We start from the raw sequence: 22214 nt of genomic DNA, 5'->3' as shown, positions 1-22214 counted from the left end.
GGCGGTCATCAGGCTAGTTCTGAATGTGGGTAGCTGGAAGGAGTTTTATTTTATTTCATTGTGTCTGTTTACCTAAATCTCAAACTATATTTGAATCGCACAAATGAACATTAGAACGCATGTGCAGGTGACCCAGCAGAACCCGCGGAGCTCTCGGTCCGCACATGAGCCCCAGCCGAGAACTTGCCTCCTTCCGCCCGGGGGAGCCCCAGCCCTGCACTCGGAAGGGAGTGATCGCTCTCTCTGCCTTTGCCCCTTGTCCACTGTCTTGTCGCCGACTCCAGGCTTCACTCTGGGTGGGGACAATGAGGCTGCAGCTGGGGGAGTGCGCAGGCTCCTCGGGCCGGAGAGGGGCTTTACAGAGAGGCAGGTGCGGGCGAGGCCCCCCAGCCCTGCCCAGGTCGGAGCCGACCCAGGTGCCGACCCCGTGGAGAAAGCCTTGAGAAGGAAGTTGGTTTGATTCTGGGGCGGCCCCTCCACCCTGCGTGCGCGTCAGCGGTCAGGGCGGCGGGGAAGGGACAGCACGTCGCCACATTCCTCACTTTGGGTGAGAAATTAATCCCCCTTCAGCATCTTGACAGCAGCTCATTAAGAGCCTCAGGATGGCAGGCAGGCAGGAGCCTTGCACGCACATCCCACACCTGAGGGTATTTTGTTTCAAGCAGAGTAGATCGCACAGCGGGTTTGCAGGTGAGGACTTGCCGGTTCACGGTCACAGACGCCGCTGCCGGGGGCATAACGTGGCGCACAGAACCGGGAGGTATTTCCTCGGCATTTTTATTGCCAAAACATGAAGTTTTATGAGTGCCTTTCTGGCGTTCATTTTACATATGTCGTAAATCCAGCAGATCCAGCTCAGTGTTGCTGGGGGGCCGGGGGCAGGGGGAGGCTGGGACTGCGCTTTCCTTGTTCCCTGAAGCAGGCGCAGGACTTGGGACCTGGCTTTAGCTTTGGCAAATTGTGTGGGCACCTTCCTGCCTCTCGCCCTTTGAGCCCCACGGGATGGAAGTTTCTCCCATGACCAGAGTCACCTCGGGTTCCAGGTGGGAAGGGAGAGGGTCATCTCACTGGCTGGCCACTGGGGCCAGCTCCAGTGTGGTGCCTGGCCTGGCAGATGCTCCGTGGATGTTGTCTCGCACCCCACGGGGTGGAGCCTGTCACCCGTGGGTGTGGAAGGTGAGAGGGTCGTCTGACAGTTACTTGTCACGTGTTCCTTGCTTTGGTCTCCTGGCAGAGTGGCTGCCTCACCTGACTTGGGCGTTCATGTCCCTCGAGGGTGGCCTGTGGGCATGCGGGTTTGGCCGCCTGTCCCCTCTCTCCACTCCCCTGCGGGTGTCCTGGCCGTGGGGCCTCCAGTGACCACAGACGCTGTTTCTGCAGCCCCCTGGGTGTTACCCTTCAGGGACCCCCGCTGCCCGGGAAGGCAGGGGCCTGCCCCGACGGGCTGCCCTCCTGCCTGCTCCCTGGAGCCTCAGCGTGAGGGGCCCCGGAGGCACATTCCTGCGTCAGCCGGTGCTCTGGGACACAGCCTGACCCTGGCCACCTCCACGCCCTGAGCCCAGCCTCCCTATCTCCGTCCCTCCCTCCGTGGTCCTGCTAACAGCCTGCCTCTGGTTCAGTTTCCAGGCCGAGCGGCCCGCGCTGAACGTCGTCATCTTCCCTCTGCTCCACGAGGGCCTGACCGATGTCATCCGAGACGTTCCCATGGTGCACCTGGACGAGGTCACCTTATTTAAAAGCAGAGTGGCCGAGGAGCCGCCAAATCTGTGGTGGTGACAGGAGTGGGCCCCCACCGGCCCGTCGCCACCTGTGGCCGCTGCGTCTCCGTGGCCGAGCAAGCAGGACTGCCCCGGTCAGGTGTGTGGCTTCCGGCCTTGCCACGGCCGCCGCGGCTGCTCCCCTGCCCGAGGACGCCGGATGCCCGGTGGGTCACCGGAGGAAGGAAGCCCCCTCCCCAGCCCTTAGGGGCCTCCTCTTGTGAGGAGCCTGTGCTCAGTGACGCTCCGGCTGAGATGCGTGAGGCAGCGGCGGCAGGGCCGGTTGTCGGGCGACCTGCGGGCCTGGCCGGCGTGGTCTTGGGCTGAGACACCCATCGCCAGGACGCTGACTCCTTGGGGGCCAGGTCGCCAGAGCGCCACGTGACCCCACGGCCGTCCCCCAGCCCCCAGGAGAGGCCCTGTGCTCCTGGTCACCTGCCTCGGGCTCTGTGGTGGGCGGCTGTGAGCCCGAGGCAGGGAGGGGCTTGCAGGTGCTGTGGCAGATTTGGGGCTCTCCCCTCCTTCCATTTAACCCAGTTACACCTCTGGTATGTGTCCAGCCACATGACATCAGACAGGTTCGGGCCAGCAGCGGGTTGCTGGGCAGGGAAGCTGCAGGTCCCTGTGAAGGTCTCTGTTTCTGGGGAAACACGGATAGACCTGCTTCATTAGAAAACCTTGAAATATTAAAACCCAGAAGGGATGTGTGGGGCTGGAGGAGTGATCACATTACCCCGTTTCAGATAGCTTTATTTAGCACTTTAAAAAAATGCAACACACACACACAAAAAAATGCAACGCAGCTATTCCCAATACGAGGGACGTCCTCCCAGTGTCCTGGGCCTCCCGCCACGTGCCGCCCACTGCTTCTGCCTTGTCAGCCGTGAGACTCCCCCAGAGCCGTCATCCCTGCGGCTGGTGGGCTTCTGAGGGGCCCCAGTTGGGTTCCCTCCACCCAGCGTCTTGCCCCAACGCTCCCGGTGACGCTCCTGGAGACTTCCAGGGAAGGCTGAGTGGCGTCGGGGTGGCTTCCAGCCGGGGGTACCTGGGTCTCCGCAGAGGTTGCCTCCCCAGGACCCCAGGGGCTGGGCCCATCTTGCCCCAGCCTCCCTCTCCCTCTGGGCTGGGGGTGCAGGTTCCCCAGGCCCTCCTCACCGCTGCGGCCCGTCTCGGCTGCCGTCCACTCTGTGGCCCCCAGCCCAGCCCGCTTCCCACTCTGTTCCATGTGATGGTCGCCCCGTGTCGTGTAGTGTGTCCTATAGTTTGCCTGTTGCAGGGCCCGGTACCTGGACCCTGGGCCTGTGTTCACCTGCCCTTCCCTGGGTTCTCAAGGGGCAGAGTTCAGCAGTCCCTGCCCTGCCAGGCCGAGGGGGTCCAGGAAGCCTTCTGATGGTGGAAGTGCTCGGAGGGCCAGGGTCTCGGGACGCACACAGGCCCCCGAGTGCTCCGGTCGATTCTCCCTAAGCGCAGTCTGTCTGGCGGCCTCCACCTGTCCCCGCGGCCCCGGCCCTGCTCTCACCTCCCCGCAGCACCGGGTGGAGCTGGGTCTCCTCCCCCTGCGCTGTGGTTTTCTTGCCGAGGGTAGAGCTGTCTCCTCTCTGGAGCGTGGGGTGCCCTCCTCCCTCCCTCCCCAGCTTCCGCTGGAGGCTCTTTGCCTCCTGCCCAGAGGGACCTGTCTGCCGCTGACCCCCGGTGGGACCCCCACCAGACCTGCAGCCCTCCCCTCCGCAGTCCTGACCTGGCCTGAGAGTCACAACCGGGCCCGCCCCTCTGGCCATGCAGGCCGCAGGCCAGGCTGTCCTGGGCCCTGGGGAGACAGGGCCAAGGCCCTCGTTAGGGCCACACGCTGTAGATGAGGGTCTGAGAGGTGGTGGGAGTCCCCCACCCCATTTCTGGGCATGTCTTTCAGTTGCGCCTTGAGACCACCGGGAGGGTGATCAGGAAGGGTGATGTGGGGACTGACTGCTCGTTGCCGTCACAGCAGGAGCGTGGCCAGTTACAGCCCGACCGGCAGAGGGACGTGGCCCAGGATGGGGGCAGGTGGTCTGGCCGACCCCGGGACCCCTGGGGCCCTGGGTACACATCTCCTTTCGTCCAGAGCAACCTGGGCTCAGGCCAGAGGATGATCGTTCCACTAAGAATTTATCCACAGGCTGCCATGGTTTTCGTGCTCTGGCCCGGATGGCCTGTTCTCATGAGCAAGCAGTTTTAACCAGCAGTGTCATTTATGCCAGCAAACAGGGCCGGGAGGGGCCGTTCACGAGAGGCTGGGGCACGGGCTGACTTGGAAAGCAGCCCCCGAACAGGAGGCCTTGTATCTTTAGTGTCCCCCTCAGCCGTCCTTTCCTTAGAGCAAGAATTTCCGCTGCTTCTCCACCCAAGACGGGGTCCCCCAGCTGTTAATAACGTGCTTATTCTTGCTGAGTGCATTTTGGCGCCGGTGTTAATTGCAGCTTATGTTCTGCAGCATCTTACGCTGGGAGAAGAACCCACCCTAATGGGCCCCAATTGGCAGAACTGGGCTGTGAAGCGACGGACCATATGCTGCCTGCTGAGAGGGGCCTGGTCAGCACTGGCGCCTGCGCGCGTGTGTGTGCGTGCGCGTGTGCATGGTGCGTGCATGGACGTCTGTGCACCTACATGTGTGAGTGTAGTCTGCTGTGGACGGGCTCTTGTTCCTGGTGTGCACGTGTGTGTGTGCACGCTGTGTGCGTGAGGCAGACACTGGGGGAGGTGGGAATGAGGGAGGAGGGGATCAGGGAGATCTCTCTGTTAAAAAGAGAAACCCCCGGCCTCCTGAGGCCGCCCCTCTGCCTGTGGCCCCTCCTCGCCCCTAGACTCCTCGGCCCCGCCTGCTCCCAGGGCTGTGGCTTTGCCGCCGCAGAGTCAGGCAGCCTAGCTGGCCAGCGTCAGGCAGCCTAGCTGGCCGGGCCTGAAGGTGCTCCCCCAGAGAGGCTTCTTGAGCCTGAGGAGAGTAGAGACCCTCAGGCCCCCTTCCCTGCTGTCGGTGGCTTCTCTCTTTGTCACGTGCGAGTGTTTTTATTTCCGAGCCGAGGGGGCTGGATTAAGGGCACTTCACTCTCATACAACAAGGGGACGGATTTCATCCCCACCCGTCAGCTGCCCGTCCGAGGACCCAAGGAGACAGGTCCGAGGGTCCCTCATCCGCAAGGCCCCCGAGGGCCCCTCCTTGGGCAGGTCAGCAGGGCTGGGTGCTGAGGGTGACACTCCCTTAACCCCCCGCGCCAGGATCCAGAGCTGCAGGCCGCTCGGCCCAGGGGGCAGAAGCTTGCCAGGGGCCAGGGCTGGGTAAGTTGGCCAGGGGATCTGAAGCCAGCAGTTGCAGCCTCACTGTGTCAGGGGCCTCCCTGGGTGCACGGCCTTGGCGGGTCTCAGGCCCCCCTCCCCCACCCGACCCCGCCTGGCAGGAAGGGGACCTGCCCTGACGGGCCCACCCTCGCGTCCTCCTCTGAGTGGCACTGGAGCAGCCGGCAGCCTCCTGCTTCCTCTCGTTCTCACTGTTCGTTCCTGTAGGATTTGAAAATTGCTGAGACCTTGTGAGAAGCAGTAAGAGAAGTTCGCGGGTGAGGACGATGCAGCGCGGCCGTGGCAGCAGGCTCCCACGGCTTCAGGCACAAGACCCGAGGTGAGGGGGACGTGGAAGCTGACACCTGTGGTCCTTGTGGCCTCAGCCCCAGTCCCCCTCCCCGCCCCGACAGGATAGGGGTGGGGTTGTGCCGAGGGGCTCGGGGATGGTCGCTGGTCTTGTCTGCATCTAGGGCGCAGGATTGCACTGGGCGTGATGAACAAATACCCACAGGAATTCAAACAAGCTGCGGGTCCGACACAGGCCAGCCACCATCTCTGAATTACTTTCTGAGGTTCTTTCAAAAGCCAGTGAAGTGTGAGGTCTTGCATTGATGTCACAGGGTCAGGGCATCCACTGCACCAGACTCCAAGCCGGCCGACCCCAGAGGCCTCCCCGCCGTGCCCACTGCGCTGGGGGGGGGGGTACGAGAGGTGAGGGTGCTTTTGCACGTGTGGCCGTGGGCACGTGGCACCCCGCAGCCACCGGCGGTGCTCAGCCCCGGGACCGCTGCCCTCTGACCGTCGCCCACCTGCCGGCCCCTCTGACTGGACAGTCTTGCTTGGCACGTTACCAATGGGAGGAAGGGTGAGGTGAGTGCCAGGGTTTCTCACGGCATGCGCGTGACCAGGTGCTACACGACCGAATACACGTCACCTGCCTTCTGATGACCGACCTCCTTGTCCTCCGGTGAGGCCACTCCTGAATTTCGCGTTCCAGCTACATTTTGAATGGGTATTTTCATGTAAATTTGTGGCATGTGAAAAGTTTCAAATAAAGTGGACCTGATTTAGAAAACCTGTGTGGTCCTTCCAGCAGGGGCGCGCCCTGACCTTTCCTCTGCAACCCCCTCTGCAGCCCCGGAGGGCGAGCTTAGGCGGTGGCGCTCCGGTCACCCGCTGCTGTTCAGGTGTTGAGGACAGTCTGTGCTTGGCCCCTTGGGGGTCCCTGGATGGAGACGTGAGACCCAACGCGGGGCACCAGGCGCTGCCAGGGGCCATCAGCAGACGACTGCTGTGAGGAGGGGCGAGGCCAGGATGGGGCTGGCGGGCAGGGGGCAGGGGCACTGGTGTGGCCCGAGGCTGCTCCCTGCGCAAGGGCTCCGTGAGGCTGGCGGAGGCAGAGTCGGCACAGCCCTTATCTGGGGCCCGTGGGGACTGAGTCAGTTTCATTTTTATTTAATACACATATCTGTAGTTTTCAATTGTGGTAAAAAGTACGTAACATAAAATTTACCGTCTTAACCGTTTTTATGTGTACAGTTCAGTGGCATTAAATAGATTCTCGTCGTCGTGTAGCCATCACCACTGTCATCTCCAGAACGTTTCCATCTTCCCAAACTGAAACTCTGCCCCACTAACCACTCCCCTCCCCCGCCCCCAGCCCCCAGCCCCTGGCACCCAGCCGTCTACTTTCTGTCTCTATGAACCTGGCTCTCCTGGGGACCTCATATAGTTGGAACCGTAACAGCGTGTGTCCTGTTGTGACTGGGTTGTTTGCAGCCTCAGTTTTAGGCAGATACTTCCTCCACCAGACCTGGGTTCTGGGAAGGGGCTCTGCCCGCAGCCAGAGGGGGATGGAAGGTGGCAGTTGAGGTGGGGATGCCCAGGGCAGGCATCTGGGGAGGAGTGGGGACCTGGACTTGGGAGGCACCGTGGACAGAGGTGGGCCCCAGGGATGCTGCAGAACAGAGTGACAAGGGCAGGGACCGTCAGGTGGGCCGAGGAGGGCTCACTGATGCCTCCTGAGCCCCCGGTTGGTCCTCGAGGCCAGAGTCGCCTGAGCTGCAGCAGCAGTGTGGAGACAGGAGCCTCCGTCCCTCCCGGTCCTGCCTGAGCTGGTCCCCCAAGCCTGGTGCACACCCACGGGACTCCCCACCATGGTTCACTTCCACCCGGGAGCCAGGGAGAAAGCTGAGGGGACAGTCCTTCAAGGGGTCAGCAGTGACCTTCCCAAGAGGGGCAGGACCGACCCTCTGCCCTGCTGTGTCCAAAGGCAGCAGCAGGGGGACATCAGATGGGCATGCGGGTAGGAGAAATCCCGGGGGCTCTGCTTCACACACGCGTGAGACGCGATCATTAGGGTGACGGGTAAGTGGGGAGGGGGAGAAGCAAGGCTGAGGGGACCCCATGACAGACCGCCCCGACTCCAGGCTGTAGGGAGCCTTTTGGAGATGCTCGCAGCGTCCGTGGGGCAGGGACAGGTCCCAGCGACGTGGTCCACCTCTGTCCCACCATGTCCGGAGCCTCTTGCAGGGGCTGGATCTTCTGGAAGCACCTTCACTCACATGTGGGGCGGTTGGTGCTGGCTGTTGGCCGGGATGCCCACCTGAGCTGCGTTCCCGGCCGTGGTAAGTGCCACCCAAGAGGGTACGACGGGGAAGGGGCCGCAGTCTGGGTTGGGGGTCAGGGAGGCCTCTGCGGAAGGGTGGGCTCTTCCGTGTTTTCAGAGCAGGCCTCTCTCAGCGAGGACCCGGTGTCCCTTGTTTGGCGTCTCTCCTTGGTCCTCCCCGTGCGATGGGCACCCTTTGGGTTTCAAGCCTGGCTGGGCCCCGCCCCGGGGTCTCCTCCGCGAGGTCCGTATCACGCTTGTCACGCGGCCGCTGGCTCTTATGTTGAGCTGAAGCCCCGGCTCCCGGCCTGGGGGAGTCGATGGGGAAGGTCTAGGAGCAGCACAGCCACTCTGGGCCCTCACCGGGCGCTCCTCCCTGCTGGGGGCAGGATGGTGGACAGATGCGAGGGGCACAGCCTGTGCAGAGGGGCCGCCGGGGCTGGGCTGTCCACCGGCGGCCGGCGAGGCCCAGGGTGTTGGGGGCTCCTGCAGCCCCCTGTGCAGCGTGTGCAGAGCCAGGCAGGTGCTGGGGGGTGCGGGGCGCCCGTTTCCAGGGCTGCAGGGGCCTCTCCCGGGCGGGCAGTTTTGCGGGGAGTCCTCTCCCCACCGCAGGGCGGGCAGGGGGGCTGCCCCTCCAGAGACGTGCCATCAGTCACAGGCCTTCATGTGTGTGCACACACCCAGCGTTCACACACACTCATGATTACGCTCACATGCATTCACAACTGCACACAGATTCACAGACGCACTCCAACACACACGCTCACGGCCGTACCCTCCTGCACACACCTGACATTCACACACTCACGCTTACAGTCACACCCACTCTCGCAGGTCCACAAACAGCCCCATATTCGTATTCGTATCACACACTTAAACCCCACCCATCTCACACATTCACACGAGCACTTGCATGATTTACACTGGCATGTAATCACACACTCGGTCACACACCCACACTGATGCCCCCCCACATTCACACCCATGTGTACACATGCGTCCACTCACATACATACATTTGCACACACACACACGTTGATACCTGTAGCATTTGTCCTCACACCCACCCACGCATTCACGTTCACGCCCAGTCACGCTCAACGTTCAGACGCGCACTCCAGTTCCCCGTCGCTTGCACTCTCACACATGCACTCACACTCACGTGTAACACACACACGTTCACACACCCACACAAAGGGACTGGATTAATTTTATACACCAGTCAGTTAACACAACCAGTTCACTCGAAGGTAGACTTTTCTGTTATGTTCATCCAGGGAACTTGAAAAATTCCGAGAGGTAGAACAAAGGGGAAGAGAAATCACCGCCGCCCTCCGCAGCCGGAGAGAACGTCTGCTGATGCTCTTGTTAATGTCCTTCAAGCCTTTGTTCCCTGCTTTCAAAACCATCTGTAGCTGTGATCATCCGATTCCCGGTGCAGCGTTGCGCTCGCCACGATGAAAGCGTCTTGTCTGTGTTCTCCCGGACTCAGCCTTTTAATAATGAGGCTTTGCTGTCACAGGCCCGCTGGTCCCCCGCTGTCGGACAATTAGGTTGTTTCTAATTAGTCAGTCTTCCAAGGAAAGCGGCCCTGGACAGCCTTGTGCTGGAGCGTTTTTCTATATTTAGAATTATTTCCTTAGGAGAGACTCTCGTTAGTGAAATTTCTGGGTCTAAGTGGGAATTTTTTAGGGCTGGGAGGAGCTTAGAGTTGTATTTAGGGAGTGGGTTTAGCATCTTTGCACAGGGTGACAGCCCCCCGTCTCAGTCCCTGGCTTCAGAACGTGGAGGTCAGCTCCCAGCTGCTCCCAACCACGGGTATTTTTATTTGCTACGTTCCCTGATTTCGAATGTACTAATCCCCCGGGACGTAAATGACTTCTAAGGCATACAAATGAGCAATGCAGATAAACTAGAATTCATATGTTTAAGATGACGTAAATCCTACCAAACTGGTGATTCCCCGCCATTTGCATTTGTGTCCAGGGAGGGCAGTGACCTCCAGCTGGGTATTCCAGGATTGAGGAGTGTGGTCTCAGCCAGAGCCCTGGTTCCTCCCTCCCACTCACCTCGTACATGGGCTCTGGGCCTGGGTCCTGGCAGCATCAGGCCCGGGCATCTGCAGAGGTAGAATCTGGTCCCCAAAGACGTCCACACCCTAATCCCCAGATCCTGTGACTATGCTAGGTTACTGGCAAAGTGGAAGTACGTTTGCTAGTCAGCAGGCTTTGAGATGGGGAGGTTATCCTGATGGGCCCAATGGGATCACAGGGGTCCTTGGAAGTCCAGGAGGGAAGCTTAAGAAGGATTCAGCCCTACACTGCTGAACACCAGTCAAGGAATGCAGGTGGCCTTGAGAAGCTGGAAAAAGCCTGGACGTGGATTCTCCCGTGGAGCCGCCAGAGGGAACACGGCCCTGGTGACACCTTGATTTTAGCCCAGTGAGACCTTTGTCAGACTCCTGACTTCCAGAGCTGTGGTAATTGACACCATATCAGCAACTAGAAAGGGATACACCGTCGGGGGCTTCTCTCACTCCCTCTCCCATCCGTCCTGCACTCAGCCCACCAGCAAACGAGGGAGGAAAACAGGTGACTGAAAGAATGACTGGAAGGAAATGCAGGCACGTTTTCTGTGGGGGGGAGGATTTCTCCTTGTGTGTGTTATTAATTCTCTTCTTTTTCCAGACTTTCTACGATGGGCACAGATGAAATTAATTCTGAGATGTAAACAGAAAAACACACACATAAAAACATAATTTCATTCAAAAACATATTCTAGGATGAAGCTCTCAACAAGAACAGATCGTCTCCGGATCTATTAAAACAAAAAATGTTCACGGTATATTAGTCCCAAAGGCAAGTAGCGAGATCTTGTATATATGTATGTATCTATTTTGGTTGGAAAAAAAGTCCTTACCAGGATAAGTTTGTGCAGAGCAAAATGTGGACCAGCACAAGGATGCACCAGCCATTAGTGGAGGGGTCTTTGGGGGAGTGAGCTACCCCAAATGAGGCTGGGGGATTCCCTGGCAGTGCAGTGGTTAGGGTTCTGCGCGTCCACTGCTGGGGACAGGGGTTTGATCCCTGGTCGGGGAACTGAGATCCTGCATGCTGTGTGGCATGGCCAAAAAAACAAAACCAAAAACAAACCCAAAAAACACATATATTTCTTTAAAAAAAAAGTCTGGGTCCCGTCAGAAGGAAAGTTTGGGCAGTTCAGACCATCGCTGGGGGTGGAGAGGGGCCCTCCTTAAATCAAGGTGGGGCGAGGAGAGCCCAGAGCCAGCCCTGGGAGGGGGGGCCAGGTGCTCCTGCCTAGGTCTGGGGGTGAGAGCGTTTCGCAAAGCCTCGGTGGTCTGAGGGAATTCTTCAAAGACACAGCCTGGTTTTCAGCAGAGAAGCCATAAGCTTTGTGCACGGTTACCTTGCTCTCCAGAACAAACCAGGGGGGCTCAGCTCCCTCCCCACCAGCCGTGGCCTGCCCGCCAGCCACCTGCTCCAGGCCCTATGCTAGAGGACACTCGGTTTCAAGCCACAAAGCAGTGCTACCCTGCTCGGCGGGGACGGCGTGGAAGGCCTGCATTCCTTTTAACATTTTCTTAAAAAAAAAAAAAAAAAAGTACAGAAAATCAGAAAACAAACAGCTTGATGAGTTAGCATAAATGTACCGAGAAGCAGAGTTCCGACGCTCCAGCCATGACCACCTACCTCCCTTGCCCACCAGTCCGAGCGTCCCCTCTGACACCGCAGCTCCGTCTCGCAGTTTCGTTGCTGTGTCTAAACGTCCTGTCCAGAGGGTCCCATCCATCCCTTTCTTTCCTGAACAATTGATGTTTCGGAGAGCCTAGGCCGGCTGACCTGGTGAACTTCCCACGTTCTGGCTTTTGCTGACTGCATCCCAAGGTGCCATTGTACCCGGTCTGTGTTTCCTCCAAGTGGGCAGCTGGATCCAGAGGTTTGATTAGACTCGCGTTCATTTCTTCATCGTTCACAGTTATTCTTCTTCACTGGTTTTGATTTTAAGTGTAATTTTTGAAATAAGAATGTATTCATGTGATTCAACAATGAATAAAGGGACTTCCCTGGCGGTCCAGTGGTCAGGACTCCGCGCTTTCATTGCCATGGCCCGGGTTCAATCCCTGGTCGGGGAACTGAGATCCTGGGAGCCGCATGGTAGGGCAAAAGCAAACAAACGAACAAACCAACCAATGAATAAATATGAGAAGATTCCCAGTGAGAAGTCCTTTCTTACTCCTGTCCCTCAGCCACCTAGTTCACACCATCCATTCCTCTCTCGCGCTCAGGGAACCACTGCCTTAGTTTTCTATGTCTCTTTCTAGAGTTTCTTTATATACAAGCAAATATGGATGTATACTCCGTCCCTCCCCCGCTTTTTTAAACTACCGTAACCCTTTTTTTTTTTTTTTTTTTTGCGGTATGAGGGCCTCTCACTGTTGTGGCCTCTCCTATTGCGGAGCACAGGCTCTGGACGCGCAGGCTCAGCGGCCATGGTTCACGGGCCCAGCCGCTCCGCGGCATGTGGGATCCTCCCGGACCGGGGCACGAACCCGTGTCCCCTGCATCGTCAGGCGGACTCTCAACCACTGCGCCACCAGGGAAGCCCCGTAACCCTTTTTAATTGTACAGTTGAGTGGCATTAAGTGCATTCACGTTGTGCAGCCGTCACCGCCGCCCATCCACAGAACTCTCTTCAGCTTCCCAAACTGCAGCTCTGTCCCCATTAAACAGACTGCCCATCCCCCCTCCCCCAGCCCCTGGCACCCACTTTCTACTTTTCTTCTCTATAGTTTGACTGCTCTAGGTCGCTCATATAAGTGCAATCATATAGTGCTATGGTCTGAATATTTGTGTCACCCCAAATTTATATATTGAGATCCTGACCCCCACGGGGATGGTATTAGGAGGTGGGGCGTTTTTGGGAGGTGATTAGGTCATGAGGGCAGAGCCCTCACAAATGAGATTAGTGCCCCAGAGAGATCCCTTGCCCACCAAAGATGTTAAGATCCAAATATGTCGGAGCTTTTCAAAGCCCTCCATAGACATCTCATTCCTCAGCTATTTGGCCAGTCTGTTATCTATTTATTACTTATTTATTTATCTTTTATTCTGGTTAGTCTGTTACTTGCTCCAACTGTTATTCATTGCCTCAGGCAGCTGCAGAATTAAAACATTTGCTTGAGACTTCCCTGGTGGCGCAGTGATTAAGAATCCGCCTTCCAAAGCAGGGGACACGGGTTCGAGCCCTGGTCCAGGAAGATCCCACATGCCACAGAGCAACTAAGCCCCTGCGCCACAACTACTGAGCCCATGTGCTACAGCTACTGAAGCGCATGTGCTGCAACCATTGAAGCCCATGCGCCTAGGGCCCGTGCTCCGCAACAAGAGAAGCCACCGCAATGAGAAGCCCATGCACCACCACGAAGAGTAGCCCCTGCTCGCTGCAACTGGACGAAGACCCTGCGCAGCAACAAAGACCCAATACAGCCAAGAATGAATGAATGAATAAATAAATAAATAAATAAGAGTATTTCTTAAAAAAAAAAAAATGCTTGTAATTGTTTTAGATAAATGCCCCTCTGTGAAAGGCTTTTTAGCACTGAGTGAGCTCAGAGTTAGGTTAAATAAAGATAATTTTTTCCAATGGGGTCTTCCATGGAACCACCAGACATACCACCAGACATGTCCAATAATGCCAGTTTTCGGGGAATAAGGCTTTGGAAGAGCCTCAGATCAGTTCTGCTACTTCTGGGGCTGGGAATGTGGGCTGTTAGTTTTCAAAGCTGAGAAAGGGAGGTGGGATAAGACAAATTAAAAATCCACCAAGCTTGCTCTTCCTACTGAGATTCAGTCAGTTTTCTTAAATAAACACACTCCAGGTTGCTGCAAGCCTCTGGTTAATTTCCAGAGCTCTGAAGAAGCTGATTGTGATTTCTGCCTGTTTTTTTCTATTGATTTTATGAGGAGTGAATTTTTTTTTTTTTTTTTTTTTGCGGTATGCGGGCCTCTTACTGTTGTGGCCTCTCCCGTTGCAGAGCACAGGCTCCGGACCCAGCCGCTCCGTGGCATGTGGGATCTTCCCGGACCGGGGCACGAACCCGTGTCTCCTGCATCAGCAGGCGGACTCTCAACCACTGCGCCACCAGGGAAGCCCGAGGAGTGAATTTTTGAAGGTTCTTACTCAGTCATTTTTGCTCCCATCACCTCCTCATTCAGTTTTGACAGCTGTGTAGTATTCCACTGGATGGTGTAATATCATGTATTTAACCCATCTCCTGTGGTTGGACATTTAGATGGTTTTCAGTCTTTTGTGATTACATGAAATGCTACAAATTAATCACTTGAATATCTGTTATTTTACACATGTGCATGTATCTATAAAGTAAATTCCTAGAAGCAGAATAGCTGCATCAAAGAGTATATACATTTGTAACTTTGGTAGATACTGCTCAAATTGTCTTCCACAGGGATTGGTTGAACCAATTTACATTCCCACTAACAATATACAAGAGTATCTGTTTCCCATAGTCTTGCCAGTAGAGGGTGTTCTCTAACTTTTGGATTTTGCAAATTTGGTGGGTGAAAAACAGTAACTCAGTGTAATTTTACTGAGCATTTCTTTTATGATCAAAGTTGAACATCTTTTCAGGTATTTTATTTTATTTATTTACTTTAGTTGGCCACACCGTGCGGCTGTGGGATCTCAGTTCCCCGACCAGCGAATGAACCCATTCCTTCGGCAGTGAAAGGGCAGAGTCCTAACTACTGGACTGCCAGGGAATTCCCATCTTTTCAGGTATTTTAAAGGCCACTGGGGTTTTCATTTTTCTGTTATTTTTTCTTACTGATTTATAGATACTCTCTGTATTAGAGAGATGAGGGCCTTTTTTTTTTTTTTTTTTTTTTTCTTTTTTTTGGGCTGTGCTGTGCTGCTTGCAGGATCTTAGTTCCCCGACCAGGGATTGAACCCAGGCCACGGCAGGGAAAGCACTGAATCCTAACCACTGGACCGCCAGGGAATTCCCGAGTACCTTTATTTTTATATAAATAAACGTGTGCTTCCCAACACTTTTTACTGCTGGCACATCTTGCTCTCCAGCCTACCCAGAGACAGTTCAACCCAGATGCTTTAAGCTCCCACACTGGCTGCTTCTGCCCTCTAGGGGCAAGGCCGGGAACCTGCGCCTTCCTTGGGGACTTGGCTGTCTGAAGAGCCAGGCCCAGGGACACACATGGGTACCAGTTGTCTCCTGTTGGTTGGTTACACTTTTTCCTCTGCTGGGGTTTGACTTTAGCAAATACTGACATGTCCCTCAAAATCCAGAGGGCTTTGACATTGGTCTAGGAGGGTTTCTCCCTGGTCCTGGCCCTTCCAAACAGAATGAACCACTTCTTTTCCTACACTACTTCTGTACCTTGTTCAGACTTTCCCTGTTAATTGCCATCATCCTACTGAATTCGGTTTGGTTTTTGTTTTTGAATTCGGTTTTTAAATGTCTTTTTTTTTTTTCCTAATAAAATAATGTTCATTTAGGACTTCCCTGGCAGTCCAGTGGTTAGAACGCGGCACTTTCACTGCTGTTGCCTGAGTTCAGTTCCTGGTCGGGGAACTGAGATCCTGCAAGCTGTGCAGTGTGGCCAAAAAAAAAAAAAAATAATAATAATAATAAATAATGTTCATTTGGAAAATCTAGTGTGGGTAAACAAAAGGAAAAATAATTCAAGTCCCAATATTAATAGTTTGGAGTACAGCTTTCTAGCCTTTCTCTTTGGAGTAATAGTGTATGTATATATTGAAAAAATTAAAATGGGATTATACCCTATAAACAACTTTGCCCAATGTTCTTTTTTTTTTTGGCTGCGTTGGGTCTTCGTTGCTGTGTGTGGGCTTTGTCTGGTGGAAGCGAGCGGGGGCTACTCTTCGTTGCGGTGCGCGGGCTTCTCATTGCAGTGGCTTCTCTTGTTGCGGAGCACGGGCTCTAGGCGCGTGGGCTTCAGTAGTTGTGGCTCGCGGGCTCCAGAGCGCAGGCTCAGTAGTTGTGGCGCACGGGCTTAGTTGCTCTGTGGCATGTGGGATTTTCCTGGACCAGGGATCGAACCCGTGTCCCCTGCTTTGGAAGGTGGATTCTTAGCCACCGCGCCACGAGGGAAGTCCCCAATGTTCTTTTTGATTGTTTGTTTACGTGGTGCACATGTCTCTGCCTCACATAATCTTCTGTGCCGTGACTTGTGACAACTTTAATTATTTACTCGAGTTATTAACTGATCCCCAATGTTTGGACATCTAGATTGTTTCTAGCTTTTTGCTTTTGTAAACAGTGCTGCAGTGAGCGTTCTTATAAACTTAATATTTGTGCATAATTTTTTCTTCAGGACAGAAAGCAATTTTAGAAATAAAATGTCAGGGTCTAAGTATGTTTAGAATTTGAGGTGTCAGTACACACTGCTTTTGTTCACCCCCAGAAAAAACAGACACCATCTCCCCGGTAGTATGGCTTCGTATCTCGTGGCCCCGTTGGCTTCTCCGCTCCTCCGGGAATGGTAAGACCCCCCCTCCACCCAATGGGAAGATGTTTCTTAGTCCTCCCTGTCTGAGCGCCCAGGCTGGGCACGGGGTGGGACTGTTTGTCGCAAGTCAGGCTTTGGGAACCCTCGTGTCTGTAAAAACAAAATCTGACGCTAGGGATTTTTGTTCCTAAAATGTGTTTAAAGTTCTAAATGTTAAAACAAACCAACAACCAACCACAGCAAACCCTGGATGCAGCAACGCTGTCATCCTCACGTACATCAGCCTGTCTTTACGTGGGTGTGGGTTGTGCAAGGGCTGAGAGGCCACTCCCGAGGGTCAGTGACACACACCATGGGGTGCAAGAGAAAAGAAGTGGTCCAGCCCCAACACTGCTGCCGTCCCGTTCTCCCCCCACCCCTACCTAGCAAGGGCAAGGCTGGCGCAGGGCCGCTCTATACCGCTTGCAGTCTGAGCCCCTTGTGTTCTGCATCTCCCCAGGCCCAGCGCACAGTAGGTCCCGAGTAATTGTGTGGGGTTTGGGGGCCTGGCTGCGGGCCCCCAGAATACGCTGAGACGCGAGCTGCCAACCCCGCTGGAGGTGAGGGAACTGGGCCCAGACCAGGCCCCGGGGCTTGGGGTGAGGGGAGGGCAGCCGGGGCCCCCCGGCCCGCCCCCCCTTGCAAAGGCCCCCATGGCCCTGGAGCATTTGTTCTGCGGCTGCAAAGCTGTTTTTCTTCTCCCTCTACCCCTTGCCCGTTATTTTTTTCTTTCTTTTTGGAAGCAGTGCTCTTTGGAGATAATAGTGCTTCTGGGAAACAAGGCTGAGAGTCTTGTTTGTTCAAAGAAAATATTTTTCTTCCACACACAAGTGCTATGTTTATGCCATAAATCGCCCTCCTCCGCTTCTGTGCTCCCGCCCACCTTTTTTCTGGCATCTGTCCCCTCTTTGCGTTGGGCCCAGGCAGGGGGAGAGCACAGTCACTACTGCCCCCGCTGTAGGGGGGCTGGGGGCCCGGCGATGCTCTGCTTGAAAGGGGCTGTAGACCCTAGAGGCCCTCCCTGATGGATCGCAGCCGGGTCCCCCGCCTGCGTGGGGCGGGTTCTCCCCAACCCCAGGGCTGCCCGTCAGAGGCTTTGCGTATGTTTGAGATACTTGAGACGTGATAGGGAGGGGTGTGAGGGGGCCTTGAGGCGGGGGACCCTCTGGCCTCCACCCTCTGCCTGGGCTTGGGGTCGCCGTTGTAGCGGATCCCAGCAGTGCCACAGCCCCTCCCTGGCTCCACTCAAGGGGGGAGGGGCGAGGGCACCATCCTCGAGGAGCAGCTGCCGCTTCTTCCCCCGGAACGCGAGCTTGGGGGCGGGTGTGTGGGCAGGGCTCTTGCCTGCTCCGGGCCCGGCGCCTGCCGGGCGCGTGGTGTGCAGCATGCATCTCTCCTGACCTCTCGGAGCCCACAGACGGTCACCGTGCATCCCTGCCTGCTCGCTGCCCAAGGGGCTTGCCTGCCCCAGGCACTTGGACAGGCCTGGGGCCTCGCTGTCCGCGGCCCCTGTGCCCGCCTGTGCGCCCCTGGGCCACACGGCCCGTCACGCACGCACACGTGTTTCTCTGTTCACCTGCTGATGCGCACTTGCCTTGTGTCCAGGACTTGGCTGTTACAAATGAAGCCACTCTGAGCATTCACGTGCCAAATTTTGTGTGGACGTTCGCTTTCATTTCTCTTGGGTAAATAAATAACCTTGGAGGAGAGTGACCATATCATGGTAGGTGCCTGTTTAACTTTGTAAGAATCTGCTGAACTGTTTAACGAAGTGATGGCAGCATTTACACGCCTCCCAGCTGAGTATGAGATTTCCCACTGTTCCACATCCTCCACAAAACTTGGTGTAGTGTCTCTTTCATTTTAGCCATTCTGGTGTGTGTATCCCCTTGTGGGTTTTGGTTTTTTAATTTTTACTGGAGTGTAGTTGATTTAAAATGTTGTGTTAGGGACTTCCCTGGTGGTTCAGTGGTTAAGGATCCGCCTTCCAGTGCAGGGGACGCAGGTTCCATCCCTGGTCGGGGAACCAAGATCCCACATGCCGCAGAGCAACTAAGCCCGCGCCGCAATGAGAGAGAAGCCCACGAGCCCCAGTGAAGATCCTGTGAGCCGCAACTAAGATCCGACACAGCCAAATAAATAAATAATAAAAAAAGGACAAATGTTGTGTTAGTTTCAGGTGTAGAGCAGAGTGGTTCAGTTATACATACACATATATCTACTCTTTTTTAGATTCTTTTCCCGTATAGGATCGAGTAGAGTTCCCTGTGCAGTAGGTCCTTATTAGTTACCTATTTTATATAGAGTAGCGTGTACATGTCAATCCCAGTCTCCCAGTTTATCTCTCCCCCCTCTGCTTGTGGTTTTCATTTGCATTTCCCTAGTGACTAGTGATGTAGAGCATCTTTTCATGTGCTTATTTGCCGTCAGTGTATCTTCTCTGGTGAAGTGTCTGTTCAAATCTTCTGCCCATTTTTTACAATTGGGTCATTTGTCTTGCTATTGAATTGTAAAGTTTTTTTGTTTTTTAACAGCTGAACAAATCATTTGTCACATATTACTTTTCTCCTGCGCAGTGACTTGCCATTTTGGCTTTTTAACATAATGTCTTCTTAAGAGCAAACTTTAAAAATTTCTTTTAAATTGAGGTCCAATTTACTGATTTTTTTTTCTTTTATAACTTGGCTTTTTGTGTTGTTTTTCAGAAATCTTTGCCAAACCTGAGGCCACAAAGGTTTTTCTCTTACGCTTTCTTAAGAAGTTGTGTGGTTTTAGTGCTTCCATGTAGTCCTATGATCCATTCTTTTTATTAAGTACATCCACATTGCTGTACAGCGATCACCACCCTCATCTCCAGAACTTTCTCATCTTCCCAAACTGAAACTCTGTCCCCATTAATAACTCCCCCTCCCCCTCCCCCAGCTCCTGGCAACCACTGTTCTACTTTCTGTCTCTATGAATGTGATACTCTGGGGACCTGACATAAGTGGAATCACACCATATTTATCCTTTTGTGACTGGCCTAGTTCACTCAGCATAATGTCCTCAAGGTTCATCCATGTTGTAGCATGTGTCAGAATGTCCTTCCTTTTTTAAGGCTGAAAAAAACATTCTATTGTATGGACGGACCACGTTTTGTTTATCCGTTAATCCATTGCTTCTACCTTTTGGCTACTGTGAATAGTACTGCTGTGAACAAATCTCTCTTCAAGTCCCTGCTTTCAGTTCTTTTAAGTGTATACCCAGAAGTAGAGTTGCTGGATCATGTGATATTAATTTTTGAGGAAACTCCATTGTTTTCCACAGTGGCCACACCGTTCTCCATTCCCACCAACAGCGCACAAGGGTTCCAATTTCTTCACATCCTTGCCAACACTTGTTATTTTCTGTTCTTGTTCTTGTTTTTGCTAGTAGCCATCCTAGTGGGTGTGAAGTGGTATCTCTTTGTGGTCTTGATTTTCATTTCTGTGATGTTTAGTGATGTCGAGCATCTTTTCATTTCCTTACTGGCCATTTTTCTGTCTTCTTTGGAAAAATGTCTATCCAAATCCTTGCCCGTTTAACAATTTTTTTTTTAGTTTTTATTTTTTTTTCCTTTGCCCATTTTTGAATCCAGTTTGTTTTTGTTGTTGTTGAGTTGACAGTCTCTCCCTAACCCTATGCTTGGCCACCCTCGGCGGTCCACCCCCTGGAAATCGTCACCTCACCGCTAGGCTTCCCTCCCTCCTTCCTTCCGAGGTTGCTGGCTCCGCAGACCTCTATTCCTGCCACCTTGTTCACACACAGGAGTCACCATCTCCTCTTTCCCTGGTCCACGCAGGCCTGGGGGACTTCGCTTTATGCACCTGTGGAGGCCAGATGGGGTTTAGCTGAACAAAACACAATCAGCCAGTGAGTGGGAATCTCCACCTTCATTTTTTTTCATCTAACACGTTTATTTAATGTCAGCTAGGTGTAAGACGTTGAGCTCGGATATTCAGTTGTGGACTAAAGCCTATGTTTCAGAAGGAGCAAAAAGATGCTGTGCTGGCCGGCTTCCAAAATGGCGCCGGCTTCCAAAATGGCGTCCTAATGTTCACTCCCGTGGGGTCCCCTCCTGTGCTGAGTAGGCCTGACCCGAGTTCCAGGATATTGCAGAAATGATGGAGGCTAAGTCAACAAAGGCATTACGGGGGACTTCCCTGGTGGTCCAGTGGTGGGGACTCAGGGCTTTCACTGCCAAGGGCCCGGGTTCAATCCCTGGTCGGGGAGCTAGGATCCCGCAAGCCGCGCTGTGGGGCCAAAAACAAACAAACAAAAAAGACATTACAGCTCAGCCTCCCTCCCTTGGGTCACTTGCCCTGGGGGAAGCCAGATGCCATGTTGTCAGGATGTTCAAGAAGCCGTGTAGAGAGGTCCACATGGTGAAGAACTGAGATCTCCAGCCAGCAGCCACGAGGGTGACCCATCTTGGACGTGGAGTCTCCAGCCCAGTCAAGCCTTTTGATGACTGAAGTCCCAGCCGACAGCTTGACTGCAACCTCAAGAGAGAGCCTGGGCCAAGGCACCCAGGTAAATGCTCCTGGATGCCTTCCACACTGAAACTGTGTGAGGTGATAAACGCTTATTGTTTTAAGCTGCTATGTTTTGGGGTCATTTATTGTCCAGCAGCAAATAACGCCTGCAGATGTCTATATAAATAACTATTCCAGGGAATTCCCTGGTGGTCCAGTGGTTAGGACTCTGCGCTTTCACTGCCGGGGCCCCAGCAAACTAAGATCCCACAGGGTGCACGGTGCGGCCAAAAAAAAAAAAGAAAAACACTATTCCAAGGTAGGGGGTGATAAAGGTGTCACCTGAGAGGGACAAATAAACCCTTATAGGATTTGAGTGGTGGGAGAGGTGTTTTCCACATGTAAGAATCAGGAGAGGCTTCATGGAAGAGGTGAAAATGACTACTGCTACAGCTTGTAAGCTGTGAATTCAGGACTTCCCTGGTGGTGCAATGGTTAGGAATCCGACTGCCAGTGTAGGGGACACGGGTTCGAGCCCTAGTCTGGGAAGATCCCACATGCCGCAGAGCAACTAAGATCGTGTGCCACAACTACTGAGCCCGTGTGCCACAACTACGGAAGCCCGTGTGCCTAGAGCCTGTGCTCCACAACCACAACAAAAGCCACTGCAATGAGAAGTCTGCGCACCGCAGGGAAGAGGAGCCCCCGCTGGCCGCAACTAGAGAAAAAAGCCCGCACACAGCAACGAAGACCCAACGCAGCCAAAAAAAAAAAAAAAAAAAGCTATGATTGAAGCATCACTGGGAGGAGGGGAGAGGGTGAAAGGAGAGAGAAGTGGGCAGGAGGCAAGTGACAGGTATCACCCCATGTGTCTTCAGCTATTGGCCTTTTTGTTTTAGCAGTGTTCTTATGATCATATTAAATTTAAATAGCTTACAAGTATAATAATAGTGGCTTATATGTATGGGCTACTCACTACGGATCAGGTGTCCTTTTAAACCTCCTCTCGCTATTAACTCATTTAACTCTCACAGCCTGTGAAGTGGATGCCATCATCTCCCCCATTTTTAACCAGCTGACCACCAGCTCTCACAGTAACATAGGCCCCCCTGGGACACTGAGTGCCCTGAAGGTTTTGCTTTTGTTTTTTGTCTTTCGGCTTTTTGGATCAGCTGTACATTTGATAGGGCAACTTCAACTGGTGCCAATTATTTAGTGGACCAGAGCTGGGCCAAGGTAGAGCCCTGTGGCCCATCTCTGCAGACCTGTCTCCAGAAGCAGCCCCTAGTAAAATCCTAGCCCCAGCCTGGGTCTCCAAATCAGACGTGCATTTGCTTGTGAATGCTTTCAAAGTGCCCTCCCCCATCCCCGGGGACAGTCAGCGTTGGCATTTCTGCTCCGTTAAGACAGTTCATTATTTCTGCACAGGTGGGTTCCTCTCTTCTGCTCCCCGCCCCTCTTGACCCCCAGATACTTAGGG

At 54.2% G+C, this 22214-nt stretch overlaps 1 protein-coding gene across 6 annotated transcripts in view; it reads left to right on the top strand.

Annotated features, from left to right (window-relative positions):
* FBXL18 (F-box and leucine rich repeat protein 18) overlaps positions 1-15203 on the top strand; it is a 54537-nt gene extending 39334 nt beyond the window's left edge. For 5 of the 6 annotated variants that reach the window (XM_089895546.1, XM_089895542.1, XM_022565424.3 and 2 more), the window contains one exon: positions 1620-15203. In XM_089895546.1, coding sequence (XP_089751672.1) covers positions 1620-1776 — 157 coding nt within the window. In that variant the 3' untranslated portion in view covers positions 1777-15203. The remainder of the gene's footprint in view (positions 1-1619) is intronic. The other variant, XM_089895545.1, reaches the window with a different exon arrangement.
* The last annotated feature ends 7011 nt before the right edge of the window (positions 15204-22214 follow it).

Source organism: Delphinapterus leucas, chromosome 15, assembly GCF_059928025.1.
Source record: "Delphinapterus leucas isolate spDelLeu-1000000601 "Yukka" chromosome 15, BTC_Dleu_Yukka2, whole genome shotgun sequence".
Classification (NCBI taxonomy): Eukaryota; Metazoa; Chordata; class Mammalia; order Artiodactyla; family Monodontidae; genus Delphinapterus; species Delphinapterus leucas.
This window is presented reverse-complemented; position numbering and strand designations above follow the sequence as displayed.